Consider the following 17,884-nt stretch of genomic DNA (forward strand, 5'->3'; position numbering starts at 1 on the left):
ATACGCTCGTCCGTCGGGTCGTTACTCGTATTTAGAATACCGTGCCATGGCCCATAGCGAATAACATTAAATATTTTAAATTATACTTATAACAGACGGTTTATTTTAAACTCGCGCGCGGACAATTTATTCATAAATTCAACATAATTTATATGTATAATGTATATAGAATAATATTATATAATAGGAAATAACATATTGCGCGCGTGTGTGCGTGTGTCGCTCGGGGGGTAGTGGGAGATATATTACAAATTAGGACCTTGTTTTTGTCGTCCGGCACGTGGAACATGAAATATTGTTTGAAGAGAACGAATTTACATTTTTGCGGACGGCAAAACAGACGTAAGTCAGTCAGTTATACAAACGCATATGCTTAATGTATTATTGTCGTTAGAGAGTATATATAATACTAAAAAAGTATATTATACTGGAAGAAAAAAACGTCGGTATAGATACGATGACGACCTTCGTTAGAGCAGGCACACGTGGGTCGGCGGCGGGCGGATTCTCGTAAAATTTCGTCGCGTATATTCATAATAAATATTATAATATATAGTCACATAGGTACCGCGTAGACCGGGCAGCACCATAATAATTCGATAAAACACATACAATTGTACCGGATCGATGATATTCGTGGTGTCTTCGTCGCGTTGCGTTTTTTTTTAAAAATTTTTTTTTAACCGTTCGTTTCTAAATTCCAACGCGATTTCTCGGGGTCAGGGCAAATATATTATATTATAATAATATAATATACATATATATTGTACCTATATTAAACATATGCATACGCGGCAGAACAATAATTTCATTGTGCACACACACACATGCGAGGGCGCGCGCACGCGCACGAGCGCACACTATGATATACACGCGAGCTCGGGTACATAATATAATATAACGAGCGCCAAAAGCGAACAATGGTGGCGATATTACTCACCAGACGTCTCTTGGGCTTAATCAGCGGCCGGTTTTGCCCGTTCATTTTATAGTAGAGGCCACACGCATTACACAGGTAGTGTCCAGTGCCGTCTCTCCTCCACAATGGAGTCGACGTGGCTCCGCAGTTCACGCACTCTCGTCCTTCTGCAAACAAACACACAACGCGCACACGCGTGTAAATACAAAAAACTAGTGTATGCACAACATATATGATATTATTATTAATATATTAGTAGGTACGCGTTATATACAGCCAAATATCCCAAAATTGCACACCACCAATCTATATACATGGGGTACGCAGTGGCGTAGCCAGGGGGGCTAAGGGCCGTCCCCCCACTGACTGTATTGACCTTAGAATAATAACCTTATAGAATAATAAAAAAATAAAAAACATATTGTATTTGTACCCATACTTAGCCTCCCCTCCCCCATACAAAACTCCTGGCTACGCCACTGCCTTGTCGTATAGTATACGATAATATAACATGATGCATATTATTATGACCCTCGGAAAAGGAGATCTGCATGGACACGTGGCACACAACTTTTTCGTTTTTTTTTTAAATTTTGAAAACGACCGACGATAGAACAGCAGATCTCCCTATTCGCGTTTTAGATTATACCGTGTTTTCTGTCGTTATTGTACCAGCTATAACGTGGCATCAGAGATTGACTATAATCGTAGCACCATATTGTATTATACATATTATAATATATTATATGAATGTATTTGGAGGATTTGACAATTTTACACTAAAATTACACATTTTATAAACATAAATATGTCATATCTTCCAGATAAATTCTGGCAGATACATCGGCACAGCAATAGCAATAATGTGAATATATTATATTATTATACGCGTGGTTATGTTACAATTGTAATATATTTATATTGCAGGGCTGTTCCATAGCGATATTCATGGATTAATATGTTAAAATATATTACCATTGTGTTCTCGCGGAGAGAGTGAGTGATAGATGAGAAGGATCTCGCACACGGCGTGCGACCAAAAGTCAAAATAAGAATTCTTTATCATTATATTTTAAAAAATATTTTAATTACGTTGGGTACACGCACCTAAGGTGTGACGACACGTCGTCGCGCGCTGCCATATTATCCGGAGGAGGAAAAAACCGTTTAACCATACGTCGTGCTAATGCTGCGCCGATATAGGTAATAGGTATTATATAGGTAAGATGCATGTAAGCGTTTTGCAGTGTGAAAGCCAAAAAAGAAACGGAAAAAAATTTCCGAGAAAAAAAATACTGGCACTCAACGACCTCGTCTCGAGCACATATATTACCGCAGCTATATTACCTATACATTATAGCCTGATCTAGGTAAATTCGTATATACAATATAAAGTATATATACCTACACTTTGCACGGGCGTTGTTGTGTTTTAGCCGTTGGACGTTGACGAAAAATCCCTTTTCTACATTATATACGCGTACATATACATATATACGCTATATACCCACTCACGCTCACACACATACTATATGGACACGAGCGCGCGTCTATATATTTATCGTATTCGATTTCACGTTATAAGTAGGCTGTTTCCATATTACATATACACACCGCTGCAGCAGCAGCAGCAGCTCCTTTCCAAATTAATAGCCACAATATAACCCGGCACCCGGCCATTATCTCGTCCCGGCATCACGAACTCCTATCGCTATATAGATAGATACTTACACCTATAATGTACACACGTATTGTGGGTAATTACGCGCGCGAGAGAGCACACACATACGCGTATAATATCCTTTTTTTCGTTATTTTTTTTTTCACCAACTCGTCCCAGAGATATATAACGCTGCAGCAGTAGTTATAATAACACATATACCTATATATAATATGTGTGGATCTCTCTGCAATCTCATTTCGAACTTTTGCAACTCTACCTATCTATATATATACCTAGCCACCTACACGTGCACACGGTATACTATTATTATTGCGACTGTACCAAAACACTAATAACAATTTTTTTTTTTATATATATGGTACCTATATGGCTATATATTATACTATATGTGTACTTACCTATATATAGGTACAACAATGTATCATATAACGCGTCTATATATAATGACGAAAAGAATATAAAAAAATGATAATAATAATAAAATAAATAATAGGTACAACAACGACAACAACCGCGCGATGTACCTATATACGCAGTTCGTGATGCGTGGGCACTAGAAACGACCGTCGGTATGTAAATTTCACCGCTAATTAGACTGTATAGCGTATCATTACCCGGAATGCCCATTGGAATAATACGCGCGCGCGCTCGCTTACACACACACGTATGCATATTTTATACACACGCGTGTATCGTGTACGAGTTGCTGCCGGCACGAAAATTATATTGCCCGCGCGTAATACCCACATGTACCTATATGGGTACACGTCCTACTGGAGCGCGCGAGTGTGCGCGTACGATATTATAGGTAGGTTAGGTACCTACCCATATAATATGTTTACTTTTCTTCACTCAAGATGAGACTTATATATTATTTTATATTATTTTTCGCGAGGGTCGTCGTCGTTGTCGTCGTTATATTATTAGCTGTCAACCGAGTGTACATATACGAGGAGGTCCATTGTTGTGTATATATAGAAAAGATTTTATTTCCAATCTTCTTAAAAGATATTTTATACCCGGCCCCGAAGAGTACCCTCTTTCGAAATTGATATTTCTCTCTCTCTCTCTGAATACAATATAATATATATATATATATGTAGAAATAATAAGTGTGTTTACGGGCAACTGGTCATTTGGAAAATTGAGTTTTTAACCGATCCCCGACTGTGTGCACGCGTACTCACACACACATGTATATATATATAGTACGCTTGTATTTAAGGATCAACCGTCCAATAACGTAAAGAAAAAACCGTTATCGCGCCCCTCGTGCCATTCAATCATATAAATATAAAGATATATCTTATGTGTGTATGAAATTAGTAGAATAATTCGAGAAAAATGACGGCTGACCCAGTTTTTGTTTTTAACAACTTGATTTTGTTTAAGGGACGATAAAAAACGAGTCCAATTGTGTATTATAAAAAAAAGGAAAACCTAATCCGGAGGATCGTAACACGAAGTTGGTCGTAAAATGACGTCGATCGCTGCAAAACCCGACGGCTAGAGACTATAATATACACACATGATGTATATATTAAATAATATATAGGTTGTCGAGGGAACGCTTATAATTTTTTCTGGAAAAAGGTCGTGTGGGATAGAGATGCGATAAAATTTGAAATGATGAAATTTACCCTAGCACAGAAACGACGATAAGATATTCATGAAAATAAAAAATGCAGTCTCGTCTCGTGAAAACGCAGTCACTAAAATGCAGGCGTTCCATTTTCGTTTCGTCAACTGCGCCAGGGGAACAATATAATATTATTATTATGATATCGAACACGATCTCTTCTATATGACGGATATATTTGTGCGTGGAGGATCGATTTAATGACGAAGATTTATTAATATTATGATCGCAGCGTGGAGCAGCGCTGTTACGGTATCTTCTCCGCAGGAAACGGATTGGAGCGCGCGTGCGCGTTACGTAGACACTTATACCTAATAAATTATATATATATATATATATATATACTATGAATCATATTATATATACGCGCCGCGTATACCCAACTCCGGGCCAAGGACTCATTTCAACCAAAACTCGAGCCGAGGTCGTTTTTGTACTATTTTTTTTCTTTATGCATGCGCGCGTGAACTTAACCCAATTACATACATATTACCTATATACTAAAATATAGAATAGAACATTATTATTATATAAAAGCATTAATACATATTTAACAACAATGCGAGCTGCAGGGATCAGGAGCGCCATTTGAAGGGAGAAGAAGGAGAGTATAACAATTTAAACGATAATTGGCCTGCGATAAAATATAAATATTTGTACACGATGCATATTATATCATTAACGTCGCACTTTTTCATGCTCAAAAATCAAATTGACCAAGTATAAACTGCATTGCTGCAACATAATTTAAGTTAGGGAAAAGTATGAGTAAGTAAACAATTATATTATATATTATATTATGTTAATATGCGAGTGTATAAAAATTTACAATATTATCGGCCTCGTTTAGAATTGAAATGGCGCTACTGATGAGCGCGAAAATAATATAATCAGGTATATTATCAATGCGTTTCATTATTGTATTAATTTTCAGCAAGCGAAACACCCCTCAACCAAACGCCATGTTAGTAGGTATATTATACTGGTTGTATAATAATATATACCTACTGCGGTGAATGAAGAAGAAAGTACCTTTATATATAATAATATATTATAATATATATAGGTTTCAAAGCGGAAGTATAATAATAATAACGATGATAATAATAATATGTTTAAGTCCGCGGGGGTGTTGTCATCGTGCGAGGAAAAATAATGTATTATTGTATTGCGTACGTCTAATCACGAGAGCAGTAAAATTATGTTATTTACGTCGTATATTTGTGTGTGTGTGTGTGTGTGTGTAATGTCGGCAAATCGTTATGCTTCAGTCGGTATATACATTTATATGTATACCTTAGTATTATATATATATAAGTAGGTACCATTAACGTGCGGCCCGCGCAGCCAATATGGCGGCCACTCCGGTGTCGCGTGGAGGTAACTATATATAATAACGCAAGTCGAAATGAAGAATAAAAAAACTGTGGTCAGCGTGCGGACATAAATAACGTATATAACCGTATTTAAGTGAGTAATATAATAATATTTTCTCGTAGATATTCCAAATTATATGTGGTGCGTATATTGTGCGTTATTTGAGGTTTTATATTATATGTGACACTAATTTATTGGTAAATAACTGTCAAAACGTTGACGTATCTATACAAGTACTTAACCGGTACAATAATGTTATATGTAGTACAGAATACCAAAAAATTAACTAAGCATATAATAATATGATACCGAGGCGGTGGTCAAACCTCGCCATGTGGCGCATTGGTCATCGGATCCCGAGATCTACATATAACCGAATAGCTGGCACACGACAGTTTTCGAAAAACTTGTTTATCGTTCATAGAACGACCTCCTCCTTCTCCGCAAATATGATAATAATAATAATAATAATAATAACATTATGTGATATTAAAATATGACGACAACGATGATAGGCCGATCGCGGTTACCTCCACTGTTGCTGTTGCTGCTGCAAGCAACCTTGACAAATCTATCGAGACGGGTTGATGACATTACGCGAGACTACGCGCACACGTCGTTATTATAACAGAATTATACGTTCAAAAGTTGTTGGATTCCGAGACATGTGAGAGGAAAATATAATATCGTATATAATAATATTATATTATATACCCACGTAGGTATGCGTATAGCAGGTTTATATATCATAATATTATACCTAAATGCACGATTAACTAATTTAGAGATTTTAATAGGAGACGACGCGACCAGAAATCTCTGGATTTTATATTTTGTGCCGTGTGTGTGTGTGTGTGTGTGTGTGTGTGTGTGTGTGTGTGTGTGTGTGTAGTCGTTAATGTTGTTTGAATTTTTTTAAATAAACTATAGGTAATTAATTATTTAATAGTCATCTGGGCGAGTAATAAAGTCAACAGCATAAATTAATTATCGTAATAATATATGTTAAAATAATACCGTATGTTCTATTGGTACGTAAACGAGTATACCTATACTTACTACAAATTAAAACTGCTCGAATTCGTAAATTATTAAATGGAACTAAAATAAAACGTAGACAAATGTGTGTCATATTATAAACGATTGAATATTTATCTTAAAAAAATTATATATTATTAATTTCCGTTAAATTGTCGTGAGGATTTTCTTTTAAATTCACATCGTATGGTTATTGCACGTAGACGAGGATCTATGACAAACGCAATATTCGTACCTATATACACAAAATCCTTGATCTGCAGGTACAGGTAAATTCTTATGATTTCGCATATTATACCCGCGTTTTTCTATATTGAGTACGAAGGTTTGAATGTCATGACCTAATAGAAATATATAGACGAGAGAATTTATGAAATACGTATAAAACGAAAAAAATGCATACGCTTTGCGTCGACGGAAAAGCAATAAAAAACGATAAACGTGTAATTAATCTCGAATTAACGACCATAATTTGTGCGAATACGCTCGTCCGCGGATATCCATAATAATTTGAAACGGTGAACTTATACTACAAAATGATTTATCGTATAGTGTATTTATAAATTATAAAATATTAAATTTATATAATACTGCGGTGACGGAATATTGTAAGTAATTTATATTTATTCTGCATACGAAAATTGTGCAACGCAAAACGCCGCCGCACCCATAATTGTATTTTTTTTTTTTTTTTGTTATTGCACGTGTTTAAAAATCGAAAACACCATAGAGCGAGATCGAGTAGACTATTATATTTATACACGAAAAACTTGAGGTAAGATAGCTTGTTACGATAACCAGTATATACAAGCTGATGTCTAATATTCAATAGGTATACATAGGTTAAGTGTATGAGTTATATAGTCGGGGGTTGGAATTTCGCATTATTTATCCAATTTATATAAAACCAATAAACGGATATAATATATATGTCACGGAAAAATTGATTTTTGTTTTGCATTTTAATAAAACTTTTATAGCCCGACCTCATATATATAATATATAAAATATAGTTAAAGTAAGTATTGGTAAATATAATAAAATTAGTAGGTAGGTATAATATGTATATAAGAAGTGAAACTAAAGTATTGAGTACCTAATATATTATGTATACGTGTAGATAAGTATAAACGAAAAATAATATTGGCTAAGTTATATAATGTAAGCGTATTATAAATCATAGCTATATACTATGTAGCTACAATATATATTTTTAGTTAGAGAAGCGACTAACAGTGTTAGTGGAAGTTATGGTGTAAATCATTATACATTTATTTAGTGTATATTATATATTGGTTTGTTAGTACAGAAAATAAAAAAGTTCTAGATCTAATGTTATATTGTATAATAATATTATTATTGTTATTATATATTGTATATTATTTGATCTACACAACGTTATACAATTATAGTGTTATTGTATTATAATATACATATATAATAGATCGTTAAACAGGCGGTTAATTATTGTTAGTATTATACGTGTTTGGGGCAAAATGGTCTTACCGGCGCTGGTCCTAGACTTATTTCTGGACGACGAGGACGAGGAGTTTTTCATGGCGTTGGTGCCGGGCGAATGGCATGAGGACGAGGGGTGTTTGGCGGGCGAGAAAACGGCGGGAGCGATGGCCGAATGGTGGTGATGGTGGTGGTGATAGGGATAATGGGTGTAGGACGACGAGGACGTCGGGGCAGCGGTGCCGGCGGCCGGTTCGTGTTGACCGCCGCCGCCGCCACCGCCGAGGTGGTGATGATGGTGGTTCAGGTGGTACGCGTTAAACGAGGACGAGGCAGACGTCGAGCTGCCGGGCGACGTGGCGCCGCTCGACGACGAGGTACCTTCGCGCTGTTTGGACGACGAGCCACCGGCCACCAGCATGGACGGCTTCACGTCCTGAACGCCGACGCCTCCTCCTCCGCCGCCACCACCGCATCCCTGATGGTTGTCCGGGTGTAGGAACACGCCCATGGACGCAATGGAGTAGGCAGTGGCCGCAGCCGCGGCCGCGGCCGCCGCGCTGTTTGAAGACGACGATGACGACGAGGAGCTCGTGGCCGTCGTCGTTGCGGTGGTCATAGAGTCAGGCGTGCTGTCCTTGGGCGGTGTCGGTGGGAACGTGAACATTGGATGTCCACCACCGACGCCACCGCCGTTGTTGTTGCCTCCTCCGCCGCCGGAATGTTGCATGTCTTTGGACGAAGAGGCGACCGCCGATGGCGAGTCGTCCTGCACCGTCGGCGAAGACGAATACCAACCACCGCCGGGTGACGACGATTGCATTTTGGTGTCTAACTGGTTGTTGCCGTTGTTGTTATTGTTGTTGTTGTTGTTACCGTTCAGCCAGGCGGCAGCCGGATGAGAGAAGTGAGACGGCCTACACATGTTTCTCGTCGATCCTGCAACAATACAATTTGACAAATTAGTATTTATGTTATACTAATTCAATAATTACTCAATATTAAGCTATTGCCAAAAAATATAAAATATATATGTTATTAGATATGTCAATGCTATTCAAGAAACATATAAAAATTGTACAAGACATTATACTATATAATATATAACTACATACTATTAGGATTATATCATAGAAAACGAGAAGTTAAAAACAAAGTAATTCTTAGTTTACGTGAAAATATTTGGAGTTTTTAAAAAGGGTTTGAAAACTGCAGTCATAGTGGTATATATTTTTTATGCTATGTATTTTTATCGCTTATAAAATCGCCGCAAGTTCACAATTTTTCGTTTATACCACTATAGCTGTCGCTGCTAATAAGACGCGCGTGGAAATCGTATCATATTATACTATGTTATAATAATATTATATTATTCACACGTATAATACCGATTCGTATAAATACATAATACAATTCGCGGTGCAGCGTAATTTATGCGTTTCGCAAATCCGGCGCGACACTCAATCGACGCGTGCATATTAAATGCATAATACATATAATACAATATACGGAGTGATCCATTAAACGTAAGACAAGAAAACAAGACCGTTTTTTTAAATTTGTATTCTCCTGAATGACTATAACTGTACATTTTTAATTTTATATTCCGGAAAAGTTGTTATTATTATTAGTTTTATGTATTCAATGTTTAGAGGCGCGGAGTAGTGGACCTACATTTTGCAGGGTACCACTCGACCCAGCTCATCTAAACTTTAAATAATTTTAACTCAGACCTGCCCAAATTTCGATTTTTATACACCGAAGGACTCCAAAAAAATATTCTGATTTGGAATAAAAATGCGAAAAACGATAACAGTCCAGGTAGTCAGTTAAAAAGTAAAATTATTAAAAAATTGTATTTTCAAAGACGTTAATAGATTTTGAAATAATATTATAATGATAGTGTCTTACGGTAAACGGATCACCCGGTATAATATACAGAGGTCTGCATTTAGGTATATTATATTGGTGCGGGCAGCCTCAGGAACTCCGTCTCTCTCGCAAACCTCAGCCGTACGGCACCAGCCGCGTTATACATATGTATATATAATATATTTATATAGGTGCTTATATAATATATTATAATATACATGCACATAAAGTAGCTTGTACCTGTCAATAATACATCAGCCTCGCGCGTATGTGTGTTACGTTATTGGCTGTTTTTTTTTCTTCCGCTGAAATCGATTTATCGCGATGCCATTGCCCCTAGCCGCGTGTAATCGCAGCTACACGCGCGCGCCATTCACCGTTTAGGTACACACCACCGTTTACGTAACGACAATAATAATATATTATATACAGTAAGTGGCGTACATTATATTATACACGACCGGTACATATTATATATTGTTATACTATTGTGCGCACACCTGGATACGACGATGATGATGTCGAGAGCGTATGCAAAATTAAAATACATCTCGTCGCTTGAGGTCGTCACTATATGGCCACAAGTCTCCGTTTTCGCCGTCGTCGTCTTCAACCGCGATGACCACCTAACCTAACCTAACCTAATCATAATAATATGTATAAACTTAATTTACGACTACACTATCACGTTTTAATGATATATATTATTGTGCGATCCGAAAATAATAATTTTGTCCCACACGGGTACACTGTATACAGGGTGTGCCAGAAACGTGCGTCGATCGCGGCCTCTGGCCCTCGTCCAATTACGGAAAATAATAACGACGGTATGACATATTATACGCGCGCGCAATATTATATATTATTATTATTATTATTATTTGTGCGGTACGAGTGTACGCGACCTCTTTGAAGATGGGCGGCCACAGATAGAGGGCTGCTTTTTTATTCGTTCACACGCGCGCGCGTATGTATAATGCACATTTCGAGGAGGAAAAAAACCTCGATAGAGTGTGAGAGGAGAGTGAATGGGTACGGAGGAGGGCACAGCGCGTGCGTTATCTACGCCATCGAAACGTTCTCGTGAAAATGCGACCAAAAGTCCGCGGCAGAGAGGACAAAACAAGACTGCGCTCCCTTCAGACAAGCGCGCGAAACGTTTGTACAGTTGTTTAAACACCACAACGAAAATAATAATAATAATATGAGCCTTTGATGTGACCTGTGTACTCGTAATGACATTCTGTGCATATGTCGTTATCGCGAACCGGTGGACGTGACGGCTATATGATTATCAATAAAATCACTCCGTTAATATAATAAAATTAAGTCTACCGCACAAAACGCGCTTCTCGTCGGTTTGGTGTAGGTATATTTACTAGTAATTTTACACACAGAGGCATGAAGAACATTTTAATTTTCTCTCTGGATTGTGACTAGGAATATTTAATTTAATTCTATCATTATCGTAATATTGAAGATTGAGTTTGGAACATTTTTTATGTTTACGGTTTATGTGTTTGTGGTGCTAATAATAATGATACATATCATATAATAAATCAAAAAATTACAAAAGATAATAGAACTGTAAGAAATACACGAATGTAAGTTATGAGAGGATTAAAATAATGAGATATATTTTTTAAATATTAGCCACCCAAAGCAACAGCCTCCTCACCCCTAAATGCGGCCCCGAGTTTGACCTGAATTATATTATAATCCATAACGATATCTATAATAACGATAACATCATTATGATGATATTGTGTTACGCGAAGAATCTGTGAGATGAGGGGGGCGCACAGATCGTGTGAAATTCTCGCCGTTTTCGTAACATCGGATTAAAATTATTATTATTTTGAGTTCTGAGTGTTCTGACGTACGCGGCCGCCTCGGTGGTAATGTAATATTATTTCGGTCGATTAACCAACGACGCCGGACAGATTAATAAAAATAATAATATGAATATTATAATTCTACGAAAACGAGCAGCGTGTGTGACCACATCACCATAAAATACTATTATATCACTGAGCGTATACACGTCACATCGTGTTAAAAAATACGACGACTTCGTCATGTACGGCGGATTTCGTGTAAATCGATAAAATGTGTGTTTAGAAATTAATACCCGTGTCGCTTTGTTCGGGCGATCGATCACGTACACAACGGAACAACTATTTATGGACACCTCCCAATAACGTACACTTTAATAATATTATATTATATTGCAGGCACTGTATATTTAAAAACGAGTTCTCGCGTCAAACACAACTGGCGCATTCGTAATGCGAATATCATAATATTATAACATGCGTTATATATTTTTAATTTATCGAATTTTCTAAACCACCTGTGCGTACTATTTTATAATATGTACAGTATTCGAATCGTGTACTTGCACGTAATGTGTGTGTGTGTGTGCATCGTGAACATTTTCTATATTATACACGTCTTTTATTACTCTGTTTCGTAATTAACCGTCTCTGCGCGCCGTAGCTGTATATTTTTTTTCCTTATCCAACGTATAGATAGCTATGTTTTTATGACAATAAAAATGCGTTTTATTATTTCCCCCCTCCCCCCCCCCCGTGTAATGGACTTTTATCATAGTAAATATTATTATATTTATGTATATGCGTAACTATAAGTAGGTACTCGCGTAAGTGATAGTAAAATCGAGAAAGTCTGGCGGACAGCTTATTTTTTTATACATACACACTCATCGGGATTCTAATGATCATGTCGAAGTTAAAGACTATACACAACCGCATACAAGGTTGGTAAATGTATTTTCGTGACATTATCAATCGTTTATAATATAACGGTTAACGGATTTTCGAAACGCATCGCATATAATATAGGTAGTAAACTGCAGTAGTTATATTCATTAGCAGCGTGGTTATCGTGGCGGTCGGTTGCATATTATATTTAGGCGGTAAAAACGATTGAGTGTAAATTTTAATACGATGATATAGCCGCACTATAACAATATTATTATGTATAGTAGATATGTGTGACGTTAAGTACCTACGCAAATAATGCATAATATTACGGATAATCCGTTTTTAGAATTTCGTTTCGTTATCAATTATGATTAAGGACGAGAAAAAAAAATTAAATAATAACACCGGCGACCGGTGTCGGTCAATAATAATTTCGAGCAATATACACGTTGCGGCTGTATTATACCTACTGTAGTGTTTATAAATTTTAATCTATATATGTAATAGAATGAAAAAATGGTAAAACAGGTGAATCGCTGCACCGGGCCTGCAATTCGGAGGTACTTCTAAAAATATACGAGACGACTAAATATATACGCGTGCTTGGAGGTGGGCAGGTGAAGTCGGAAAATTGTCGCTAATGACGCGTCTTGCACATACACACATATCAAAAACCGTACACGCGTACGTCGTATAATAATAATGAAGAATAGTGACGGTGTCGGTCCTACACGTACAACAACAAGAATAATAATAATAATACAATCATATACTCATAATATGCGAGTACAATATATATCCGTCGTTTGGTCTTCATTACGTGAGAAATTGGCGATTCAAAGCGCGGACCGGCGGCGTAGGATATATCGAGAAGAAGATGTCATGCGCCACATATTAAAAAGTCGTTTATAACTCGCGCGATATGAAGTTTAGTAATAAAAATAATAATATACTACCATATAATGTCTCGGCATATGTACACTATTATCGAGAGAAAAAATATTCGAAAATAATATTAATAATACATTATATTAATATATGCAGTAAATAATATTGACGAAAAAAAAAACCGTTCACACCAAAGCCGCTAGTTTTAAAACCCGCGTGCACGTCTGTTTTCGAAGTATTGTAATATACTTCTTACGTTAACGCATATACTATTTATGTATATAAAATATATTTAAACACGTAGATAGGTGTTGTACACGTGTGTCAAAAAACTATCAGCTCGCCACTGCGCGTCGGACACTTATCTTGGCTGTCAATTTACTAATTGAGTCTTTGGACGCGGCGCACAAAGACTGTCTGACCGGACGGGTGCTGTTGGTGCTGCCGTTGAGCAGGACGACGTCGACGAAGACCTGCAGGAGGTGGTGCTGAGGTGAGAGAGAGAGAGAAAGATAGAGAGAGAGAGAGAGAGAGAGAGAGACATTTTAGGGGGAAAATAATAATAATAATAAAAAAAAAGGAGCGTACAGTTTTGACACGCGCGCGTCACTCCCGAGGCCTCGGTCCATTAGTCAAATTAGCTACCGCCCGCCGTCGTATATATATAGCCAAGTATATTATATACGGACACGGACTGCACACACACGCACATTTATACATATAATATATTATTTATACATACATAATATTATTGTATGCGTCTGTAACGCCAACACTCGCCTCGGGTGCACGCGGAGAGAGAAAAAATAATAATAATACCAAAACCGAACCCGTAATATATCACACCCCGTGTGTCTGAAGCAGGTCCCATGTACAACTGCATCAGCGCCCACGCTGTATACGCAGCATAGCATATAGTCATAGTGCTACATCAATGCAGCGCACATGATGATATCGTGTCAAATATACGTTTATAGTTAGGTAAGAAAAATTAGACTCGACTGTCAGTACTACGCGTGGTGTAAGATAATAATGATAACGAAAATATAATAATAGTATATTATGTATTATAAATAATATGTTTGTGATGAAACGAGCTGCATGATGCGCTCTCGCGGTGATAATTGATAATATGGATTCTTGTATTTCTCAAAATAAAAATCGTTTCCACATAATCGACACAGCGCTTAAACATAAAGATAAACATAAGGACAAAAAAAAAATAATAATTTCCTTTTTTACCAATTGAAATGACTTTGGCGGGTTTCACATATTATTTCCTAATATACGAATAGAACACACATGCGCACACAAAACATTTGTTTAGGAATTCGAAGCTGTCAAACGGAGAATGATTCGAACTTCCTGAATAATAATAATTTGTATTCCAAACGCCTATGCGCTCTTTTAGACGCGCATAAACCGGTTGTCATATACCCCTTACGCTCATGATATTATGTATACATATAGTATACCTATATATAATGTGTTATTGGTCCGGCGTGGTTATTGTTCATAAAATATAGGTACGGGTTTTATTATTTTTTTAATAATACCTATGGTTTTGTTTTTTTCAACTACCTATGGAATTAATTCAGAGCTGAAAAAAATAACTATACGGTCCAATGCGAATTATATTTTATGTATGCACGCGTGTGATGTATAGGTACATCGTCAGGTATCTACGTCAGACACACACGGTATTATAGCGTAAATAGGTACGATGTGCACGTATATTGATTGTAATAACTATTAAGCGATCCAACTAGAGAATTTTGTTTTTAATTTCGCGAGGCAAGCAACGCTACACTCGAGAACGACGCGTTTTCAGTATTGGTACCGCGGGCGGCGAGAGTCTCCACCACAGTGCGGTTGTATAAAATATTGTTATAACTACTATTGGCACCACCGAACGGGTGAAAAATCCTTGAAAGATATTTGACAACAATAATGGAAAAAAAAGTAGATAGATACCTAAGCGTCCATTATGGTTTTTTGCAACGCGAGACAATAGGAAAAAAATACGACATAATGTGTTTCGAAAATCAAAATACAAACTACATATAATATATAGGTAGTATATACATCGTCGATGCGAACAAAAAAATGTCCTCCGCATAAATATTGCTCGTATAATGTATACCTATAAATATATATTACAAACCTGCAGTGCTAACGACGCGAGGTTTGCAACTATAGCTGGGACGACAACAATATTTTATTGCACACGAAATTTACTCGGATTTTACCTTTACATTTGAACCGGTGAACCACATCATTTTTTATTCAAATCAATATTATATGCTCGCACACACTGCACACCTGTTATTAATGCATAGATATTTGGCTCAGTTGTAGAGAATATAATACGGTGCGTAATCAGGGATCATAGAATGTCGGAACAACCCAATAAATAGAATGTATAGCTTTAGAAATTAGACCATATACAATCGGTTCCTAAAGTCGTGAAACACCATTGACTTTTTCGAAAAGGCTTTTCAAAAGATAATAACCGCCACACATCATGACATAATCAATCAAATCAAATACAACACTGCACGTTTAAACCGAATATAAAACCGACCAATGCACTACAGCGGGTTAGGACCACATAATGATATTTACCTTTATGCGAAAAGCGTTAAACATAAAATAAATATAATATTAGTTATAAATTATGTATATGCGTACGAATTTACAGTTCTATGAGTTCCGTCGGGTCTTGCAGGCCACCACGTGCACGTGCCGTCACGTTCTACCATAATAATATTATAACGACGTCGATACGAAAGACGACCCCCCCCCCCCCACACACACACACACATACACCCCCAGGACGTGAATTTCGCGTATATTATACTCGAAACACGACACGCACACACTTCGGTATGACACACACACACAGCATCTCCGGGCGGCGGCGGCTGTGGCGGCGATACCTGTTTTATCCGACGACTGTTGCAACTTACAGCAGTGACATAATTTTCAATTCTCCTCTTTTTATGTTTATTATATTTTTTTCCCGCCGTGTATACGTTTGTAATAATTATTAATGCGCGCGCCTATATGGTAGTAGGTAGGTATAATGTGTGTGCAGTACTCGTTTATATATTATTATTATTATGTTCATCGTGTCGGCCGAGTAACGCGGGCGACGGAGAGAGAGAGGAAAGAAACCGCCGCCGCCACCGTCCGAAGGAAATAATAATAATATTATATTATGTACATGCAAAGCCTACGCCCTTCGTGTTGGCGCGACACACACAACGGGCGCGCGGGCCAACCGCGAACCGCACGCGATATATTATTACTATTATTATTATTATGTGTACGTATATGCCTGCGTGGCCGACAAACGTCGGGGAAATTAATAATAATAATGAATAAAAAAAATGCATTTTATATACGGGGACGGAGCAGTAAGGAAAAATTGTAAAAAAAAACACGACGTGTGCGCACAATATTTACGACGTATCGCGCGGACAAAGGTGCCGAAAAAAACGACGCGACGTTCTCGTGAAAAATAAATAAAATGAAATATCGCGTTAGGTATATGCGACGCTCTTATAATATGTAAAATATAAATATTATTAACTTATTTTTATTATATAACATACTATATTATCATGAGATATTATACATACGTAGGTACCTCTATATTATTATAATACGAAAACGAAAAATAATAATGACAACGATAAGTTAAAAAACGCGTATATAATGTGTATAAGACCGCATTATATTTTTCAAATGCATTTTAAAATATTGTGAGCGTTCGTTATAAATATATATAGGCAAATAATGGGTATATAGTATAGCTTCTATGTATGTGTGTGTGTGTGTGTGTGTGTGTGTGTGTGTGTGTGTGTGTGTGTGTGTGTGGAATAGTAGCCGCCGAAAGAAGCGCGGGGCGTTTATTTTTTCGTCGGCGACGGTATTTCCGGCCATGTTCAAATTGATTTATAATTCAAATAACGACCAAAAGGTGCCACAGTCTCACGATCACAACAATGGGCCACGCATTCCACACGAACCGTACGAGCCGCCGTTCGTTGTTGTTACCACCTTCGGCATTGTTTTTCTCATATCGCATAATAATAAAATACATACGAAATATATACGAGTGTATAGTGTTGTAGGTACCTATATCTAGGTACAGTGCGTATAATATGGTTACCTGCCAGACGTCGGTCCCGTCTGACCAGCAGAGTTTTAGCACGTGCAATACCAATCCTAGGTACATAATAATATCATTTCGGTGGAGTGAATTAATTTTTTCAAAA

The 17,884-nt window shown here is 37.1% G+C and overlaps 1 protein-coding gene across 2 annotated transcripts in view; it reads right to left on the reverse strand.

Annotated features, from left to right (window-relative positions):
- LOC100159936 (GATA-binding factor C) overlaps positions 1-17,884 on the reverse strand; it is a 60,806-nt gene that overhangs the window by 24,092 nt on the left and 18,830 nt on the right. Inside the window, exons 3-4 of one of the 2 annotated variants that reach the window (XM_008183331.3) lie at positions 8,497-9,054; positions 941-1,086 (exon numbers count right to left, since the gene is read on the reverse strand). In XM_008183331.3, the coding sequence (XP_008181553.1) occupies positions 941-1,086; positions 8,497-9,054 (704 nt within the window). Of the gene's footprint in view, positions 1-940; positions 1,087-8,163; positions 9,055-17,884 lie in introns of both variants that reach the window. The other variant, XM_001945258.5, reaches the window with a different exon arrangement.

This window comes from Acyrthosiphon pisum, chromosome A1 (assembly GCF_005508785.2).
Source record: "Acyrthosiphon pisum isolate AL4f chromosome A1, pea_aphid_22Mar2018_4r6ur, whole genome shotgun sequence".
In the NCBI taxonomy this organism is placed as follows: Eukaryota; Metazoa; Arthropoda; class Insecta; order Hemiptera; family Aphididae; genus Acyrthosiphon; species Acyrthosiphon pisum.